At 44.4% G+C, this 20,480-nt stretch overlaps 1 protein-coding gene across 27 annotated transcripts in view; it reads right to left on the bottom strand.

Moving 5' to 3' along the window:
• Positions 1–20,480, bottom strand: part of FBRSL1 (fibrosin like 1) — a 999,197-nt gene that overhangs the window by 172,724 nt on the left and 805,993 nt on the right. For 22 of the 27 annotated variants that reach the window (XM_061603171.1, XM_061603169.1, XM_061603170.1 and 19 more), the window contains one exon: positions 11,923–11,976. The exons of the other annotated variants lie outside the window; for them this stretch is intronic. In XM_061603171.1, coding sequence (XP_061459155.1) covers positions 11,923–11,976 — 54 coding nt within the window. The remainder of the gene's footprint in view (positions 1–11,922; positions 11,977–20,480) is intronic. 27 annotated transcript variants of the gene reach the window in all.

Raw genomic sequence — 20,480 nt, 5'->3', positions numbered from 1 at the left:
CCAATACATTTAAAGTGCTATGATACAACTTTAGATAGTCATGGCTTCCCCCAAAGAATCCTGGGAACTGTAGTTGGTTAAGGGTGCTGAGAGTTGTTAGGAGACCCCTCTTCCCCTCACAGAGTTCTCTGGGAAGAGGGATTGACTGTTAAACTATTCTGGCAATTGGAGCTCTGTGAGGGGAACAGGGGTCTCCTAACAATGCTAAGCACCCTTAACCAACTACAGTTCCCAGGATTCTTTGGAGGGAAGCCATGACTGTTAAAGTGACATCATAGTGCTTTAAATGTATCATGCAAACATGGCCAGAGTCACAGCCATTGCTCCACCCACTTTTGTCTCTGGCCCCACCCATGCTTTCCTCTGGTCTCACCCACCACTGGCCCCAGGAAGATTGCCCCTCTGGGAGGGAATGTGGCAGCCCTTGGGCGGAAAATGCTTTCCCAGCCTTAGAACAGACAAAGATCTCTGCTGGGTCATACCAAAGATCCAGCTAGCCCAGCATCCTGCTCTGCAGTAGCCAACAGGATGCCCGTGGGAAACCCATGAGCAGGACATGAAGGCAATAGTTCTCTCTCACTGTTGTCCATTTCATAAACTTATAAAGGTGCCTGCCTCCCCGGCCAGCAGCAGGTCCATCAGGATTCACACTGGAATCCAAAGAACTAGGGAGCAGGAAGGAACTGGAGACCTTTCTCATGTGAGACAAACTGGATAATCAGTACACTAGAGTGTGTACATGAGGTGTCTTCAAAAATATGGCAAGGTGGGACATTTTTTTAAAAAAAAGTGGTCTATCAATTATTTCAATGAAATACCACCAGTGATAATTAATGGCACTGGTTGTGGACAGTCCCTTTTACAAGCTTGAATGCCAGCTGTTGAGGAACACCCCCAGGGGTCTCTCCCCTAGTTTCTCTGGTGGCATAACATTCTTCCCAGCACCAAAGTGTTTCTGACTCCTGCTTCATGTGTATTCTCCCAACAGGAATTAATTAAAACAAGGCAGGTGGTTTGTCAACAGTATTAAAACAGCTGTCAGATAACAGCGTATGCAAAGCCTTTGATATCTCTTAAGAGAGAGACTGTGCTGTTGCCTCTACTGTTTGTAGCCCCTGTTTAAAGTTTCACAATTTTGACAACCTTGGAGGCTTCCCTTCTACTCTCTTTTCAATTAGATCTTGTTCTCACCGAGTTGGCAAAGCCCTGTCTGGAATGCACCACTGCAGACTGAAGACAGGAGGCTGACATGGCTGGATGTTCTCCCACACAAATAACTCTCACCAACCACAGACCCTGCTTGGTGAGCAGAACAGTGGCATTCCATGGGCCAAATCTGGTGCATGCACAACATTAAAGGAACGGGCCATAACGCAGTGGTAGTCTGGTAGAGTATATGGCCTTGCACGGAGAAGGCCCCAGGTTCAATCCCTGAACAACAGCAGACAGTATGGTGGGGCACTGACCTCCTATTGGTTGCATAACTGCTGTTTAATGGGAGGTAAAGAGGAAGGGGTGAGTTGGCACAGTACGAACGTACCAGCAGAGCCAATCCAGCACTCCTGCTGGTTTGCCCGTAATGCACTAAGCTTCCTGCTGCCTCGCCACTCTACCTCCCGGTAAGCAGCAGTAACATCACGGTGCCACAGGCTTCAGGTGGTTCAGAAAGTGAACCCCGCGAGATGCCTCCTACCTCAGAAGCTGGGGCAGAAGAAGAATGGGTTCCCAGGCAAGGAGAAATTGCTAAGATGGCCAGTGTCATGGGCGAAACAGATGTATCCTCCATCACCCCTGAGCAGCGGGAACTGGAGGAGAACTCTGCTACTGCTAGCAGCATGCAGTCTTGCTCAGAGCCATGGGCCAAAGGTGGTTTCATGCAGAAGCAGCCTAGCTCTGACAGTGAACTTTCTGCCCCCATGGGTGGTAGCTTGGAGGGCTGGGAGCGAAGCCAGCAGCAGCGAGAGGAGAGGGGTGGCACCCACACAAAGAGGCGCAGTTCCCTCTTTTACTCCCCATCTTCCCCAATAAGCAGCGATGATGAATCTGAGATTGAAGATGAGGACCTGAAGGTGGAGCTGCAGCATTTGCGCTCCTGAAGAAACCCTCTTTGGACCCAGATAACCTGAACAACTACAGACCTGTGGCGAATGTTCCGTTCTTGGGCACGGTGCTGAAACGGGTGGTTGCCGGCCAGCTCCAGGGGCTCTTGGATGACACTGATTATCTTGATCCATTTCAATCCGGTTTTAGGCCCGGTTTTGGCACTGAAACAGCCTTGGTCGCCCTGTATGATGACCTTTGTCGGGAGAGGGACAGGGGGAGTGTGACTCTGTTGATTCTCCTTGATCTCTCAGCGGCTTTTGATACCATCGACCATGGTATCCTTCTGGAGAGACTCACGGAGTTGGGAGTTGGAGGTACTGCTTGGCAGTGGCTCCGCTCCTACTTGGTGGGTCGTCACCAGAGGGTAGTGCTTGGGGAACATTGCTCGATACCCTGGACTCTCCATTGTGGAGTCCCGCAGGGATTGGTACTGTCCCCCATGCTTTTTAACATCTACATGAAGCCGCTGGGTGCGGTCATCAGGAGTTTTGGGGTGCGTTGTCATCAGTACGCTGATGACATGCAGCTCTATTTCTCCTTTTCATCTTCTTCAGGTGAGGCTGTTAACGTGCTAAACCGTTGCCTGGCCGCGATAATGGACTGGATGGGAGCTAACAGACTGAAGCTCAATCCAGACAAGACTGAGACACTGCTGGTGAGTGCCTTCTCTGCCCAGATGGTGGATGTTCATCCTGTTCTTGATGGGGTTACACTCCCCTTGAAGGAACAGGTTCGTAGTTTGGGAGTTCTTTTCGATCCTTCCTTGTCTCTTGAGGCCCAGGTGGCCTCGGTGGCACGGAATGCTTTTTACCATCTTCGACTGGTAGCCCAGCTACGTCCCTATCTGGACGGCGACGACCTCGCCTCAGTTGTTCATGCTCTGGTAACTTCTAGATTGGACTACTGCAATGCGCTCTACGTTGGGCTGCCCTTGAAGACTGTTCGTAAACTACAGCTAGTCCAGAATGCAGCGGCCAGATTGCTGACGCGTACCAGAAGGTCCGCTCACATAACACCTGTTCTGGCCCGACTGCACTGGCTTCCTATTTGTTTCCGGACTAGATTCAAAGTGCTGGTTTTGACCTATAAAGCCCTACACGGCATGGGACCGCAATACCTGGTGGAACGCCTCTCCCAATATGAACCTACCCGGACACTGCGCTCAACATCTAAGGCCCTCCTCCGAGTGCCATCCCATCGAGAAGCTCGGAGGGTGGTGACCAGAACCAGGGCCTTTTCAGTGGTGGCCCCCGAACTGTGGAACAGTCTGCTCGATGAGGTGCGCCTGGAGCCGACGTTACTATCTTTTCAGCGCCAGGTGAAAACCTTTTTATACTCCCAGGCATTTTAAAGTGTATTTTAACTGTATTTCACTATTATTTTGCATTTTGGGCGTTGTTTGGTTCTTTTTTGTTTGTTTGTTTTTGGTTTTTGATTTATTGTATTTATTGTATTTTTACACTGCGCTTGTTTTATCTTTTATGTACACCGCCCAGAGAGCCTTCGGGCTTAGGGCGGTATATAAATTAAATTAAATAAATAAAAATAAATAAATGGCCAACCAGAGGTCAGGTGAGCACTGTTGCCCTATTACACCACCTGCTACTGTCTCTGACATCTCCAGTTTACAAAGGATAAGGTACCAACGCTTCAACCTCCCCACTGCCTCACCCTCTACATCCTGATAAGCAGCAGTGACGTGACCGAATGGAGGTCGAATGAGCACTGCCACCCCAGCATGACATCCACTGCTGTCCCTGACATCTCCAGATTAAAAAGGATCAGGGAGCAGGCGAATGGGAAAGGTCTATGTGAGACCCTGGACAGCCAAAGTCAGAGCAGACAACTTTGGGCTAGATGAACTGTCTGACCTTGTACAAGGAAGCTTTCTTGCTCCTACTGAATACTGATATACAACTTGTCAGCTGTGCCTGAAAATTCCAAACAGTAAAGGTAGTAGCACAATTATTCACTACATTGTTGCCCTCATGCTCAAACAAACTAGCTAACATATAATTTAGCAACCAGGGGGTTCAAACATGAGTGAGGATATATAGCTGTTTAAGACAAATGGATTTAATAGAGGACCAGTCCAAATGGAGGTGACTGTTTACTCCAGAGAATTTGTCCCACTTAACCAGGAGGCTTTTGCTTAAAGGTTTTTTTTTCTCCCTTGAGCAACTGCTTGGGTAAAATATAGCACACCCTACCCATAAAGTCCTTTGTTACAACATCTTTGCCATAAAGCTACAAAACCTTGGCTCCTAAGTACATTAAATTCTTATAAACCTGCCCTCATTTTAAGCATGCAATATTTCAACACACAAAGCGCCTCTTCTAAAAAGATAGCACTTTAATGAGAAGACAGGTAAAATATATAAACCAAACCTCATCATGGCATAATTTCTGGGAGATGAGCAAGCTGTTATAAAAGGAAGTTGTAGCAGTCACATTTCACTGGAGCTTGAAGCTCAAAACATGACGAAAGGACCATGCTGCCATGCAGGATGGGTTTGCAAAATATATTCATTGATGAAGGAAAGTAAAGCTAATGGCTGGATCCTCTTTATGCACAGAAAAGCTCTTGCAAACTGGCACAGAACAGGTGACTGGCATAAACATATCTGGGAAGGTTTCAAGTGGTTAGAACAGACAGAGCCAAGCTGATGCCCTCCAGATACTGTGAGCTACAGTTCGCATCAGCCTCAGTCAACATGGCCAATGGTCAGGGACGATGGCAGTTGTAATCCACAACATCTGAAAGGGCACCAGATTGCCTTACTCCAGGGTTAGAATCATGAAACAGAGCGCTCGTGTGAATATCCCATTCTAGCAGGAACTGGAAATATGAGAATTCTTGAAATAATTTAATATATACTCATTGCTAAGATATAATAAGCTTGCTGCCACTGAAAATAAAGACACAAGCTACAAAAAGGCCTTAAGGTAACAAAGATTTTTTTTTTAAATTAAACACTCAAGCTTTCCTCCATCAATTTGCAATATTTTGTTTTATAGGAAATCTATTCCAAATCTGTGAGTTAACAGACCCTGATCAACACTTAAGGAAAAGCCAAGAACAGTCTATAGTGAGGGTGGAGACCTTTTTTCAGCTTAAGGGCCACATTCCCTTCTGGACAACCTTCTGGGGGCCACATGCCAGTGGTGGATGGAGCAACAAATGTAGATTTTACCTTTGTACTGCAGGCTGGTTTCTACACACACTCGTGCACCCTTTTCCCCCTTCCAAACGGATAAGCTAAAGGCATTATCAGAGTTCAAGAACACATTACAGCTAGGCAAAAACACACAGGGCCAGTGAGGAATGTGACCTGCAAAAAGTTCCAAGGGCCAGACAGAGTGGCCTTGAGGGCCACATCCGGGCCCCAGTCCTGAGGTTTCCCACCCCTGGTCTATAGGAAAACTTTGTAGTTTTGGATATGAGAATCATGTGTACTTTTGCTTACTCACTCATAACATAAAGCACCACCTGCCAACCCATGATCTTATCTACCATCATATCTGTGAGTTCCAAAAAGTGTTTTCAGGATATTACAATAGGCAAGACTTATATATCAGGATAAGATCCACATACATTGCTTTGATAGCATAAAGACGATAATATTATTAGCTGCTCGCACTAACATAGTGTTTAAACCAGTTCTAAAGTTATGAACTAAACAGTTCTTGACTGTGTACAGATGTTTCAGAGGAGGAATGTCTCAGGGCCATTGTCCCCCATTACTTTTTTCAGGCAAACAGCTAAGATTTTTTTAAAAATTATACACCTAAAAATGTAATGCGTGAATGTGTAAAAGTGTGAAAAGCTGATTATGAAGGCATGCATCACTACAGCTGGGGTTGGCTATCGCCCCTGACCCCGCAGAGAATAAATTCAGTGGTGAACCAGGATTGTTGTCGTGCTATGTGTGAAATAGACTTCAGCGATGCTCACTTTATCTTTCAATGATACTCAGTTTTTCTTTCTCAGTAAACTTTAGCTAGGTCACAGGCGGGCAACCTGTTGCCCTCAGTCTAATTTCACGCACCCCTCTGCAAGCGATTAGTTCAGTCACCTGGCAAGAGTGATCTATCCCTTCTCTGCCACCTGTTGGGCGGGAAGAAAAAGGAGGAGGGAATGAGAGAGAGAAAGAAAAAGGGAATGTCAGAGCCAAAAAGGAGTAGCCCCACTCACTCTGGTGCTGTCCATTGCTGGTTTTGGCTCACCGACCACTTGCATGTGGCCCCCTCACATATTACCCTCGAGGGAATGCGGCCCTTGACAGAAAAAAGGTTGCCCATACCTACTCTACATGGCAATCTAGATTTCCCCAATTCCTTCCTTTTTCACTTGGCCTTCCTATCCGCTGAGCTGGGAAAGACTAGTGGACTACATTCTGACCTGCCTGCATACCATCTTCCCAAAGGGCAAGAAGGCTCAAGCAAATGCAGACAGAAGTCAGTATAAGCATAATATAAGGCAAGGATATGAGCAGCAACTAACCTGCAAAGGAATTGCTCAGGCCAGGGGGCATCAAGCCAGTGGTTCCCACACTTTCCTCCCCACGGACCACTTGAAAACTGCCAAGGGTCTTGGTGGACCCCTTAATGATTTCTCTACCTGTTGTAGCAATTGTACTGTGCTGTGCTAGATGCTGTATGATTTTTAATTGTATTTTTATTGCTTCTATGGATTTCAAATAAAACGCAATGCAAGAAATAAGTGAAGCGACAAAATATAATTATAAATCAACACGAATACGTAATGTGATGGATGTGCTGCCTTCCGTTTTCAACCACAAATTCACAGACACACCACAGAACACTTGAATAAGGCCCAGGGACCAATGGTGTCACTCTTCCAACTTCCTCCTTCAGCTCTATGAACTTTTCAAGCAAAAAAAGTCACCATGGGAATACTCCAAGGGCCCCATGGTCCCTTGAGGGCCACATGGGTGATCCCTGGCTCAGGCTCAGGACATCATGCCAACATGATGAATTTAATAGAAAGACATATGCAAATGATTGCAATGCACCTGTTCTGCTGCATGCGCCAGCACTGCCCATGTATTGGGATGCCATAGCCTAGCACGGCTCCCCAGCATGTGTAAACCCAGCGAAGCAGATTCCTGTGGGATGGCCATGTATGATACACATGTGGTGCACATGCTTTTTAAATGCACCCAAGCACTCCCCCATGAAGGAACTCTGATCCGGCCCGGAAGGAGGTGTATCAGGTTTTTTTTAAGCATGAGGACGAATCAGGATGCCACAAGTCACCTGACCATGACTCAGGATGTTCTTCAACAACCCCACCCTCTTGTGCGGAGTGGAATATTTTAGTTCCAGTCTTCATCCACAAAGCCTGTCTGCCCAGAAGAAGGTTCAAAGCCAGCAGCGCCTGTCAAGAGACTCACCCTAGTTTGAATGGGTAAGCCTGCATTAATAAGCAGCTCGGGGGGGGGGATGTTCCTTCCAGCCCAGAATTCCATTTATCACGAGCTTACAGCAGAGATAAAGGGAAATAATTATCTTAACATAGTTACAGTCATCAGTAACAGTGTCAAGGTTTCGCCCTGCTGTTGACCCAGAACATGTGACTGTAACACAAGAGAGAGGAATACTGTCAACTGAAACAGTGACCCTGTTACATTATTGTCAAAAAAGCAGAACAAAAGATCCTTTTGCTTTATTGTTTTTGCTGGGTTTAATTTTCTTACAACGGCTGGGCAATCAGGAGGTCCTTCTTCTTGGATAACAGATGCACCTTCAGCTTTGAATCAAAGCTTCAAGAAAGCTCATTCTCCAGCATTACACTTTCCCCTCTTCCACTTAAACCACTGTCCTCTTCTGTTCCTTTTTACACCTATTTTTTCACATTGCCCCCCCCTTTTGTTGACTACAGTAAATACCTAACCATTGTTCAGCCAGCAAGTGGAAATGCAAAATTATAATCAATGATGGCTCCTTGGTTAAATTAAGACAAAAGGTGGTGGTGGGAGAGCCCTCTACAAACACGTTTCACAAAGTATGAAGCAAATCTTCCACGAGCGCCTAATTTGAGAAGAGATAGAAATCGGACCTACAACCTGCATCATTTCTTCTATTCCCAATGTTAAAAGGTGAGTGCCGTTGGTTATAAAGAGAAGCGGTTCACTAGATGTGGAGGTCCTGTTATGCTAGCTTACGAGCAGATGGGTAACTGCTGCTTACCAGGAAGAGGGAAGTGGCAGAGAGGTTGGTGTGGTGCAAATGCACCAGCTGCTCCAGTAGGAGAAACACATTGGCTCTGCTTGTGTGTTTGCACCGCACTAACCTGCCCACTGTCTTGCCTCTCCCCCTTCCAGTATACAGGGGTACAGTTGTCCGGGGTCCCTGGGGTGTGTGTGTTAGGCACTTTACTTTTTTGGGAGCAGGGTTGCTTTGCTTCCAACGTCCTTTCCTGCAGATTGGAGCCAATAAGAGTGAATGGAAGCAAGTCAGCCTCTGAGAAGACTCTTCTCAGCAGCTAACACACTCCCCTTTCATGATGATTGGCTCCTAGGGACATCTGTCGTTGTGGGAGAAGGCATGTGTGGGAAGGACTGAGGCGTGTGGAGATGACGATGGAGAGCAATCAAGCAAGGGAAAGTGGAAAGGGAGAGAGGGGAGGGGAGAACTTGGGCTGCAGGGGGTTCTTGCTGTCTCTGCTGCACGGCCTCCAGTTTGTTTGTTTACAAAGATCTTATTCTCAACCCAGCAGCAAAAAAGAGGGGAGGGGGAAGATGTGTGGTTTGGTTCAAGTCCAAAGCCAGGAGTAGGAAGGGAGGAGGAGGGAAAGAGAGAAAAAAATATGTTCAAGGTGGGGGGATAAAGTGTGTGTGTGATGGTGCTTCAGCTGTTAATGATTTCTATATATGTGTGTTGTGCATGGCAAAGTGAAATGCAAATGAATATGCCTAAGAGTGAGTGAGTGTATGGCGCAGCTAACACCAAGAGGTTAGGATCAGTAATTTCCATGCTTAAGTTTCTTCCTAAAACTCATAAGCTCTGTCCAAATGCAACCCTACCTTCCTGTTCATCAGCTCCCACTGGTAGTACACGCCCTGGTCACCTCTCGATTGGATTACTGTAATGCGCTCTACGTGGGGTTACCCTTGAAAACGGTCCGGAAACTACAACTTATACAAAACGCGGCGGCTCGACTACTTACGAACAGTCACCGCCGGGATCACATCACACCAGTGTTGTTCGATCTACACTGGCTTCCAGTTGTCTTCCGGGCCCAATTCAAGGTGTTGGTATTAACCTTTAAATCCCTATACGGTCTCGGCCCAGTTTATCTAAAGGAGCGCCTTCAACACCACCAATTATGCCACCCGACAAGATCAGCCACACAGGGCCTTCTCTCAATCCCGCCGACAAAAACAGCTAGATTGGCGGGAACTAGAGAGAGGGCATTCTCAGTGGCGGCCCCCACCCTTTGGAACTCCCTCCCACAAGATCTACGGCCTGCCTCTTCCCTAAATGTATTTCATAAAACCTTAAAGACCTGGCTCTTTCAACAGGCCTTTGGGATTTCCGGGGAGGGTTAACTTTTATGACTGAAATGCCTCTTACCCTGCACTAATATTGTTGTTGCTGCTGTATTGTTTATATATTGTATTAATGTATTTTATCACATTGTGTTTTAACTGTTTACATGTACGTTGCCTAGAGCGGCCATCGGCCAGATAGGCGACACATAAATTAAATTTTATTATTATTATTTTATTAAATGCAGTTACTCTTGAGTCTTAGTATGAAACCAAGAAGGGAAACTCAGCAAAGGAAGTTCCTTACCTTATAGCATCTTTACCCATGTATGGGCACAGAAAATAGTAGATCTAGCTGAAAGGCAACAATCATTTGCATTGATTGTTGCAGTGCATCAGTAAGAGAAAGTACTCTAAACAAAGTAAGACACTGAAAGCTAATTTAATTGTATAATCTTAAAAGGGCTGTATAATCTTAGAAGGGGGCATGGCTGTACTGTGGTTTTGCATGCCTATCATGAAGGGACCTTTCACTTCTGAATTTGCCACTACACTACTGTCCGGTAAGCAACAGTGACCCATCAGCCAGGAAACTAGTACAGTGGCTCTGCCCCACCTGGCAAGCCACTTCTGGTTACAAAATAAAAACACTTCTACCCACACAGATAACAGCGGCTTCAGCGGGCTTGATGGATTGATGAAAAATGGAAATGGACTGCCTTCAAGTCAATTCCAATTTATGGCGACCCTATGAATAGGGTTTTCATGGTAAGCGGTATTCAGAGGGGGTTTACCATTGCCTTCCTCTGAGGCTGAGAGGCAGCGACTGGTCCAAGGTCACCCAGAGAGCTTCTTCGCTGTGTGGGGATTTGAACCTTGGTTTCCCAGGTCATAGTCCAACACTCTAACCACTATACCACACTGACTCTCTCTAAGATTGATAGAAGTACAAAAAAATAAAGAAAAAACCTAAAGGAAGTGGAAAACGCTCAATAAGAACTGAGCCAACTCAGTGGCCACAGAATGTTGACTGAATGTTTGGGGAGGGGGGAGACTCATGGAAAACTGAGCAGGAAATTGAAAGGAATATCTGGAATTCTGAACTGAGCGGTCCATAATGCAACATTTTTGTTGCAGGTCTCACCTATAAAGGCCAGGGTAAATGATGCAACAACCTTGCTAAAACTAAATAGCTGTGAGTCTGGTCAGTGCCTGGATGGAAGACCTCTTGTGAATCTTCCTTATGCCACCTTGAGGTCCACAATGGAAATATGGTGGGATATACAATTAAAAACAAACACAGTACTTTCAGCTATTTAAATGATATATAATTACCATTTGAATGTAATTTAAATGTATACCCTGCCTCATGAAAACAAAGACAAACCATTTACAAGGCAGCTTACAACTACAGAATAAAACTGAATAAAAACACACAGACAGTACCAACAAAAAGTTAAAAGCAGCACGGCAGCAAATAAAAACAGATGCTCTGGTCCTCATTTCACTTGGATAGCAGACATGTAATGTATACAATTCACGCAATCCCTGCCTACCTTTCATTATAAAATTTGGAATTCTGCATTTTGCCATCCTCAGTTTGCCCTGAAAACATTATTTCTTCAAACCCCACAGCAAAAGCACAACAGATTTCCTGGTCCCTAAGTGATATAGAACATACTTCAGTGCATACCATTTCCATAGGTAAACAGTGTGGCTTGGACAGGCCTGAATAAGCCCACCAGTAATAGCAACAAATACAGAGACCACCCATACATACACGAACAAAAAGTCTAGCCATGGAAGTCTACAAAGCATCATTCAAATATTAATTTGTTTTCTCCTAATCATACAATTAAATTGGCAAATGTAGTTTTACAACATATGTGCATTTGTTGGATCTTAAACAATGGAACCTGAATTTGTTTGCAGACACAGCTGGGAGGAAGGAAGAGGAGGGGGTGCCACACATTTGCAGGTGTGGCGACATACAGAGGAGCATACACCTATTAAGAAAAATAAAGAAAGCACTAGAGCAGGAATGGAGAGCCAGTGGCCCTCCCAATGTTGCTGGACTACAATTCCCATCACTCCTGGCCATTGGCCATGCTGGTCAGGGCTGATGGGAGTCGGGAGTCCCACAACATCTGGAGGGCCACAGGCTCCGCATCCTTGCACTTGAGTAAGGAAATGAAAAATGCAAGCAGAAGAAGAGGTTGCAAGTCAGTTCAGAAAACCCCAAACTAAAGAACACACATCAAAAAACAACCCCAGGTGCCCATCCTGGAGAGACTTGATCTCATACCTTGCTTGCTACTAAGCCACTCCTGACACGAGGCAGCTCCAGGTCCGCTGAGTTCTACAGACAAAACAAAAAGTTCTGTTCACAATCAAACACTTCCAGCAGAAATCTCTTTTTTCACCTTTGTTATGGGAAGAGGGGGTCAACTTCATGGATTTAAGACAGCCTCTGCCCTCTTCACTTCTTGAAAGAGAATGGGGTTTACAAATAAGATGGGCAGCAAACCAGGCTGGTGAATGTTGCCTATCATAACATTTATTTATTACATTTCTATCCTGCCTTCCTTCCATAGAAGTTAAGGCACACATAGGATTTTCAGGTGGCCTCCCACCCAAGCACTGACCAGACCCAGCCCTGCTAGATTCAGCAAGGTTGCTGCGTCAGGTTCCTTTGATACCAGGAAAGTGAAGGAGGGGTTCAAAAAGGTTTCTAAGATGTGTTATTAAGATGATGCAGTGACTTCTGTGAAGAAACTTCATAGGAAGAAGGCTGGATTAACCAATGGGCTATCTATTCTATTAAGAGGAGGACAGGGGAAGGTGATGTGGTACCCTCCAGATGTTGGACTCCAACTCCCATCACATCCAGCCAGCATGGCCAATGGTCAAGGATCGGTGGAGATGTAGTCTAACAACATCTGTAAGGCATTGTGTTGACTACCCCTTGAGTAGGAGGTAGGATTCTGGCAACATTTCCTGGCACAACTAGGTTGTCTTTTCATGAGATACGTTTGTGCAGAGAGGTAGCTAATGGCAACCCCTATAATTAGGCTATTGTAAATACTCTGCTGCTCAGTGTATGTTGGCTATAATTTTTTTGAGGGGGAGAGAGTTTGAGAGGAGCTGCAACAGCACAGCAACAGATGCATCTTTGGCCTACAGCAAGGTTCTCCAATCTTGGGTCCTCAGATATTGTTGGACTACACCTCCCTTTCCACCAGCCAACTCAGCCAATGGGCAAGGATGATGAGAATTGTGACCAACAACATCTGGGGATCCAAATGAAAAACTACATTTGCCAACTTAATTGTATGATTAAAAGGAAGAACAGTGACCTAGAAAGTGGAAATTTTATATTGTTATCCCCTTCACCCTCCACAGGGCTTCATCATTCATCCCTGTGACTAGGAAGAGCCATGAGCTGTACATTGTCCAGTTGCTTGGATAATAAGATGTCCTGCCCCTTAGGGACATAAACCTAGTGCTATCTGGCCCTGCTTACCAAGTGGAATGGCTCCAAAATGAGATTCCCTACAGTCACCATGGAATCGTAAAAGAGCATTATTTGAAATAGCCACATCAGCATCATCAGTGGTAGTACTATCATTGCCCCAAAGCCTAAATCTCTTATTTATAAAAAGAAAAATTAGGAATTTTGCTCCAGGTGTGACTGCTCTCCCTTTTCTTTTCCAGCTGTAGCATTATGGCAAAAATAAAGCTAAAATACATTTCCTATTTTCCCGGTGTTATTTTTCTGAAGAAAGCAACTGAAGCAATTCAGCTAGGGCAGCATCATCCAAAGAGGATATGGGATATAACCAAAAGACCCTCCATAGGCTAAGAAGTGGGATGTGTTGCAAAAAAATATATCAAAAGGCATTTCTATTTATTTTATTTTAATATTTGGAGGGATTTTTGTCTTTTTTAAAGGGGTGTGTTGTGATCTGCCAGGGAAATTTTTAGCTTATATTGTAGTTTATTTGGGTCTGAATCAACTTCTGTTGATATTACTTTCTGTTACTGTCATACTGTTAAATTTTTGTGCTGTGATAGTCTGATGGCAAGATACAAATAAACAAATCTGATCTGATCTATTTAAACAACCTTAAAATGGTAAAGTAGCTTTAGAGGTGGTTAACATTTCAAGGTGATTCTAAAAGTATTAGCTTCAGAAGTATAGGCATGAATACAAGTTCCACTATATGCATAAAGATTTTTAATTACTGTAAAGTCTGACAACTTTGCCTGAACTTGACTCTGCCCTAATACAGTCATGCTAGAAGCCAACACCAATGATAGAAATAGCCCAACACAATGTTTTGTATACCAGTTAAGTAAATAAATAGGAAGCACAGATGACAGGTAAAGGAAAAAACCCTAATGCAACTCAACTGTTGCTTTTCAGTTATCTCTAGCGCACTCTGAATGATGCTTGAAAAAAGGGTTGATAGGTTGATATTGTAATAACTTTAGAAACAATAACATACTGAAAAGGGGTCCTAATGGCTTCTGCACAGTCACATCAAAGAAGATGGGGAATGAGAGAAAGCCAAAATACAGTTTATTTAAGTGGCTGCTCAAATAAAGCACAGGTTCATTTCCAGATGAAAACGCTCACATGCACCCTTCTCCTCTCCTGCTGAAGAGGTTTCCTGGTTGCTTAAACCACAGCTTCCAGTGACGTTTGAAGTGGGAAAATGTGATGTAAGCACCTCCTACAAACCCTGATCTGATTGCTGAGTAAATTACTCGTTCACGTGACAACAAACCATTGTTTGGTTGGAGCAGCCCATTAAGTATAAACCAGGAGACACTGTTTATTGCTACAAACTTTCAAACCAAAAACCATGGAACACAGCACCAATTGTGACAGGACATGGTATTAGGCACAGATCAGGAAAGCAACTCAACTGATGCAGGCACACCCTAAGCCTCCCCTTGCAAATTTCTTCCTAGGCTATCTTCTGTCTTTGCTCAGCAAACAGCTGGCAATGGCTCCTGGCAGCAAGCAATTCCGACTGAATTTAAAAAGATTTTCCATTCAATGGCACCATTTAGTGAACACAGAAAGGAGGTGGGAAAAGAAGCTTCACCATTTATGTTGTGTAAATCCAAGATAATAGATCTTCTGCCTAATCCTAATGAGGCCTCCCCATTAAAATCTTTATTAGCTTCCAGTACAGAGGCTTGCCAAAAAAGCTTGTCAGTACCTTCCCCCCTCCCATCCCACTATCTCTCTGTACCAAGATCTGCTTTAACTTTTACAAATAGCTCTAAGATATTTCCCTTGCTTATCAGCATTGCCAAGCAGCTTGCCTTATCACTGCTATTGCAGATAAAATAAATGAGCTAAGGATGATATGAATAATGGCATTTTCTGTAGGCTGGTTTCCCGTTACATTCTCAACAGATTGTAGATTTAAACTTCAGCACAAAAGAGGCAGGGAGGGGAAGAGAAGAAGGATTTTTTTTCTTTTTTAAAGAATTACCTTCCATTTGCTCAACAGCCTCAGATTCCAGGAAGTATTTTAAGCCTACCTGAACTGAGGAGGCAATTAATTCTGAAAGGAACAAGAAGAAACTCAAGGTTCAGCTTCTCAGAAAATCCCCAGGCCAAGCTGTGGTGTGACTTTTAGAGATTTATTTATTTATTTATTTATCTGCATTCAAGCAGGGAGGGAAGAGGAAGCTTTAAAGCTACAAATGGCCTAATAAAGTTGTCTTCATTAGTCATCCTTTTTATCTCCCCCTTTCCTACAAGCCTGGAGTCAGAAAAGGACAATGGAATCATGAAAAAGGAAGCAAAGTCTAGATACAGAAGAATACATCTCTTCCTACCTTCTCACATCTGATTGGATTTTTACCGGATGTGGCACATTAGTTGCGTAGGGAGGGTGGCAAGCCATGGAACAAAGGTGATAACAGTAAGGAAGGGCTGGGGAACATTTTTCAGAGCAAGGTGCCAATTCTCTTGTGGGCAACCCTTTCAGGGGCCACATCAAGCAAAGGTCAGCAGAGTAATGAATGTAAATTCCACCTTTGTACAGTAGGCTGATTTCTACACTCATCCATTGCTCTCTGTCCTCCACCCAGGCATGCAAGAGAAGCATTATCAGAGTTGAAGGACACATCCCAGCTAAGCAAGCACAATCAAGGGGGCAAGGTGCAAAGCAGGGCCTGCGAGGGGTGTGGAAGAGTCTTGGGGGCCAGACAGAGAGGCCTAGAATGGGCCTGAAGCTCCCCTCCCCTGCAGTACGGCCATTCAAAGTTAAAGCCCTGCTGGTGCAGTAGGTGGATGGGTGGACTAGGATGAGGAAACCAGGAGTTGTAAAACACACTCACCCCTCCCTCTCTCTGTGCTATAAAGCTGGTTGGGTAAGTCTGTGCTGCATTACCACTTCCTGTATCTAGATCAAATTAAGTCCATGCTGGAAATTGCTTCCCTGCCCTCACTCCCAACCACAAGCCCTGATAAGATGGGATGTCATCTTCAGGGGTGCAGAGAATCTACTTCCCTTTTAGACAACATCTTATTATCTACAGCTCCCATAATTCCTGGCCATGCTTGCAGTAACATCTGGAGGGCCAGCAGTTCCCCACACCTGCCCTAGGGCCACATGCAGCCCTTAGCCTAGTTTCAAAACCCTCTGCAAGTGGTCTCTTCAGACCTTTAGCAAGAGTAGTTTGTTGCTCCTTCAGCGGGCTGCTGGTGGAAAAGAAGGTGGGAGGGAGAAGGGGATGGTGGTACCTCCCATCACCCCCAATCATTGGTCATGCTGGTATGGCTGATGGGAGTTGGTTCAAGCACATCTGGAGGGCCAAAGATTCCCCACCCCTGTCCTAGGACCAAAGCTGCCTGGTCATGAGCCCCACTGAAACCATCAAGAATCATTAACGGTGGATAGAGAAAAAATGGCAGACAGGAGGGTGGAAATTGGCAACAACAGTCTGCTATTCTCTGGATGTTTATATCTACAGGATATGCATAGGGTGTGAGTAATACACAATTTGCTCACTGCCATACTATGAACTTGGGGAAAGGACATAGCTCAGGGATACAGCATCAGCTTTGCTTGCAGAAGGTCCCAGGTTCAATCCCCAGCACCTCCAGGTAGGGCTGGGAGAAACACTCGCCAGGAACTCTGGAGAGCCACTGCCAGCCAGTATAGACAATATTGAGCTAGATGGACTGTTGGTCTGACTTGGCAAAGGCAGCTTCCTATGATCTCCTTGGTTCCATGATGTTACAAAAGTGCATCCAACCTTTGCTAGAGGCAAGCCAAAAAAGTCTTCTCCTGCTACCCTTTTTGCTTTCCACTGCCACCGCAGCAGGGTTAAATGATTTTCCATTCCCCCACAATCCTAGCCCTGTCACTGTATCAAGGTTATCTATTATTGGCAGTGACAGGTGAAAATTAATCTCCTAATTATTTCTTGCTGCATAATCTCCACTGAAGAAGTAACATAAAAGGATTACAGTGCAGCCTTCGTGGAAAGCTTTTCGGGAGCCAATCATAAAGTTCTAAAGGAGGCATGTGTTGGAGAGAGATTTATGGATGATTTCCAATCATTCAAAGACACACAGACATACACACACATATACGCAACTGCTTTAGGACCGAGACACACTCGGGACTGAGGAGCCACTTGGAGGTCTCTTAATGGCACAAAAGGAACAATCTTTCACTCTCTTGCCAAAAACTCAAGGGAAAATAGCAGGCTAAACACACATGTTTCCTCTTTCATTTGCCGTTTGTTTTCTCAAGTGTTCCAAACATGCCTCTAGCACCAGAAGGGAATTAATATTTCCCTGAAGACAGATATTTTAATATATATATATACACACACTATATATTTAAAACAACAACAAGGTGAGGCTGGCATTCCATTATTTATTCCATTTCTATTGTGGGGAGGGGAGAGATTTGCTTAGCTTAGCCCAGCCCATGTGTCCAAATGAGTGCAATCCTAATAAACCTGCAAAAAAATGGCAGAGCATAGACTGCTTCTATTCAGGGTGCCAGCCAGCCATGCCCTTTTCTAGGAGATTCCATTCCATCTGCCCCCTCACACTGGTCTCCACCCACATCCCCAACAGTTAGTCAGCATTCCGTGGCCAAAGACCATGCCAAGTCTGCATTGGATCCTCCCCTCCCCAAACAAGTTTTTTTTTTTTAAAAAAAATTGTACTGAAAATCTTCATTGGACTGTCTCCCGCTTCCCCTTCTATGGTTTTCTCCCCCATAAATATTTTTGTAATTCTGCAAACCTTTAGGTTTCCCAGCAGGTGCCGATACTGCCCTCTTCTGCATGGATGGTGCCATTTAGGTTACATAAGGAACCTCATTTGTGTCACATCCACACCACACATTTAAAGCACTCATATACCACTTTAACAGTCTTGCCCCTCCCCAAGAATCCTGGGAGCTGTAGTTTGGTAAGGGTGCTGGGAACTGTAGCTCTGTGAGGGGTAAACTACCATTCCCATGATTCTTTGGGAAGGGGGGGAGGAAGCCATGGCCATTAACGTGGTATACAAAAAATGGAAAACGGACTGCCTTCAAGTCGATCCCAACTTATGGCGACCCTATGAATAGGGTTTTCATGGTAAGCGGTATTCAGAGGGGGTTTACCATTGCCTCCCTCTGAGGCTGAGAGGCAGTGACTGGCCCAAGGTCACCCAGTGAGCTTCATGGCTATGAGGATTCGAACCCTGGTCTCCCAGGTCGTAGTCCAACACTCTAACCACTACACTGGCTCTCAAAGTGGTATAAACGTGCTTCAAATATATGATGTAGATGTGACCTTGGAGAATGAGCTCATTGTTAGTTTTTTTAGGAATTTATGAAGAGGTTAAGGTACAGTAGCCAGCTGCATCCTCTGTGATGTATGCAGGAACACCTCTCTGAATTGTATTTCCCGCGAGAACACCAGACTGTTTGCTCTTAACACAAATTACACAAGTGTTTTTAACCAGAGGCTGGTCACCTATCAAGGATCCTGTAGCAAATTTCTTGCATTGGCAGGGGGTTGGATTAAATGATTATTTGGAGTGTTTTCCAATTTTATGATTCTACTGCAAATTTTCTAGAGATTTATCAGTAAATCTCAATCTACGTCCAGTCCACCCTGCCTATTCTGAGTTGTAATAGTTCTCCAAGGTCTCAGATGGAGGGAGGTCTCCCTCAGCCCCTTACCTGGTGAAGTCATGGACTGAACATGGGACCTTTTCTATGAAAAGCTTGAGGTTTACAACTGAGCTGTGGATTCTGAGCAGCAGCAGCAGCAATAATAACAACAACAACAACAATAATAAATAGGTATCAGACAACAGCCACAGGTTCCCCATCCCTTTCCTAGAAGACCAACCCTGTTAAGACAGAAAACTTGGATTTAAGCTGCCTAGGTTCTCTCAATTCAGCATCTTAAATCCAAGTAAATCGACTTGAATGAGCTTACCCCAGGCTATAAGAAAATATCCATTCCAACACAAACATTGTTATACTACCTCTCTATTTTGAGGTAGAAAACTAAGGATTCAAGCCCAAATTTAAAGAAAAACCAATAAAAAATTAAATGGAGACCAATATAAAACTTGTGGAACACAGTGTACAGCACACAAAGAAAACTAGACATAACGATCTGAGTGATGAAATAGCTCCAATTGCTCTGCCTGAGGACAGATCTGTTATCAGGTTCCTTTCTGCTCCCACCACAAAGGGTGAAAACAGACAGGCATGCTAAAGCGTGGTGGAAGTGGACTGAACATAAGTATTCTTGCTCTGAAAGCCAGTATGTTTTCACACTCTAACATTTTTTTTCTGTTTGCTCCCTTGAACCTAGACTGTGCAGTAGTGATACATTATGAAGTTCAGCTTATCATGACAGCCTCCACAGCCTTATCCCCAAGGACAGTCCAAAAATGAATGCAGCTGGGTTGATCCATTATAAGCACATAAACATATACAGGGAGACACACAGATCAAAGAACAGCAGTACATATAATACATAGTTTATTAGGATCAGCATGACTGCAATTCTAAGTATAGTTTCCTGCAAATAAGCTCCTACTTCTGACTGTACAGGTTCAACTTGCAAAGCACACTGAGCTTCAAACAAAAGATTGTCAGACAGCTGAATTGCAACCTTTAGCTTTTTAATTAGGAATGGAAACTATCTTGCAAAGAATTATTGCTGTTTACACAGCCAGCCTGAAGTAGGAACTCCATCAACAAAAAGAAGTATCCAACCTCTACTTGGTTATTTTCTTCATTCTCTGACTTCCTCTATGCTCACAAACCTGAAAGCCTAATTATCATCTTATTCACTTGTTAAAGCAAAGAGCTGCCCACAATTACCCTGGCCCTCTGGCAGAAAATGTTATAACTCCTGCTCTAAAAAAAGTCCTGGAGCTGCACTCTCCTGTCCAATATAGCACAGTCACTCAGTCCTGGACTTTAGGGTTTCTATGTCTCCCTAACTTTTCTGACAGAAATTAGGCCTGAAATTTTGGGTTTTCTACCGCTACTTTTGATGCCTCAAGCCTAACTTGGAGGATAGCATGAGTGTGCAAAGATGGACCCCAGTATTCAATGTTTATGTTCTACCCAAACCTGTTTCTCTTGAGTGGGAACTTTTTATACAGGTAATTGATACAGCCATGACCTTGACCAATTTTACTCTGAAGACACAAGAACCCCATGATTCAGTATTTGCATAAGGAGTACTGTGTGAATTATCATATGGGCAATTCATTAAAAGAAAAAAAAACTCACATTGCATGCATGCCTCCTAATAATCAACAGATCACGTATATTTGAGATACTGTCATGTACTTTAGTA

The sequence above is a fragment of the Rhineura floridana genome, chromosome 19, assembly GCF_030035675.1.
Source record: "Rhineura floridana isolate rRhiFlo1 chromosome 19, rRhiFlo1.hap2, whole genome shotgun sequence".
In the NCBI taxonomy this organism is placed as follows: Eukaryota; Metazoa; Chordata; class Lepidosauria; order Squamata; family Rhineuridae; genus Rhineura; species Rhineura floridana.
The sequence above is the reverse complement of the archived record's forward strand: the minus strand, read 5'-3'. Positions and strand labels throughout refer to the sequence as shown.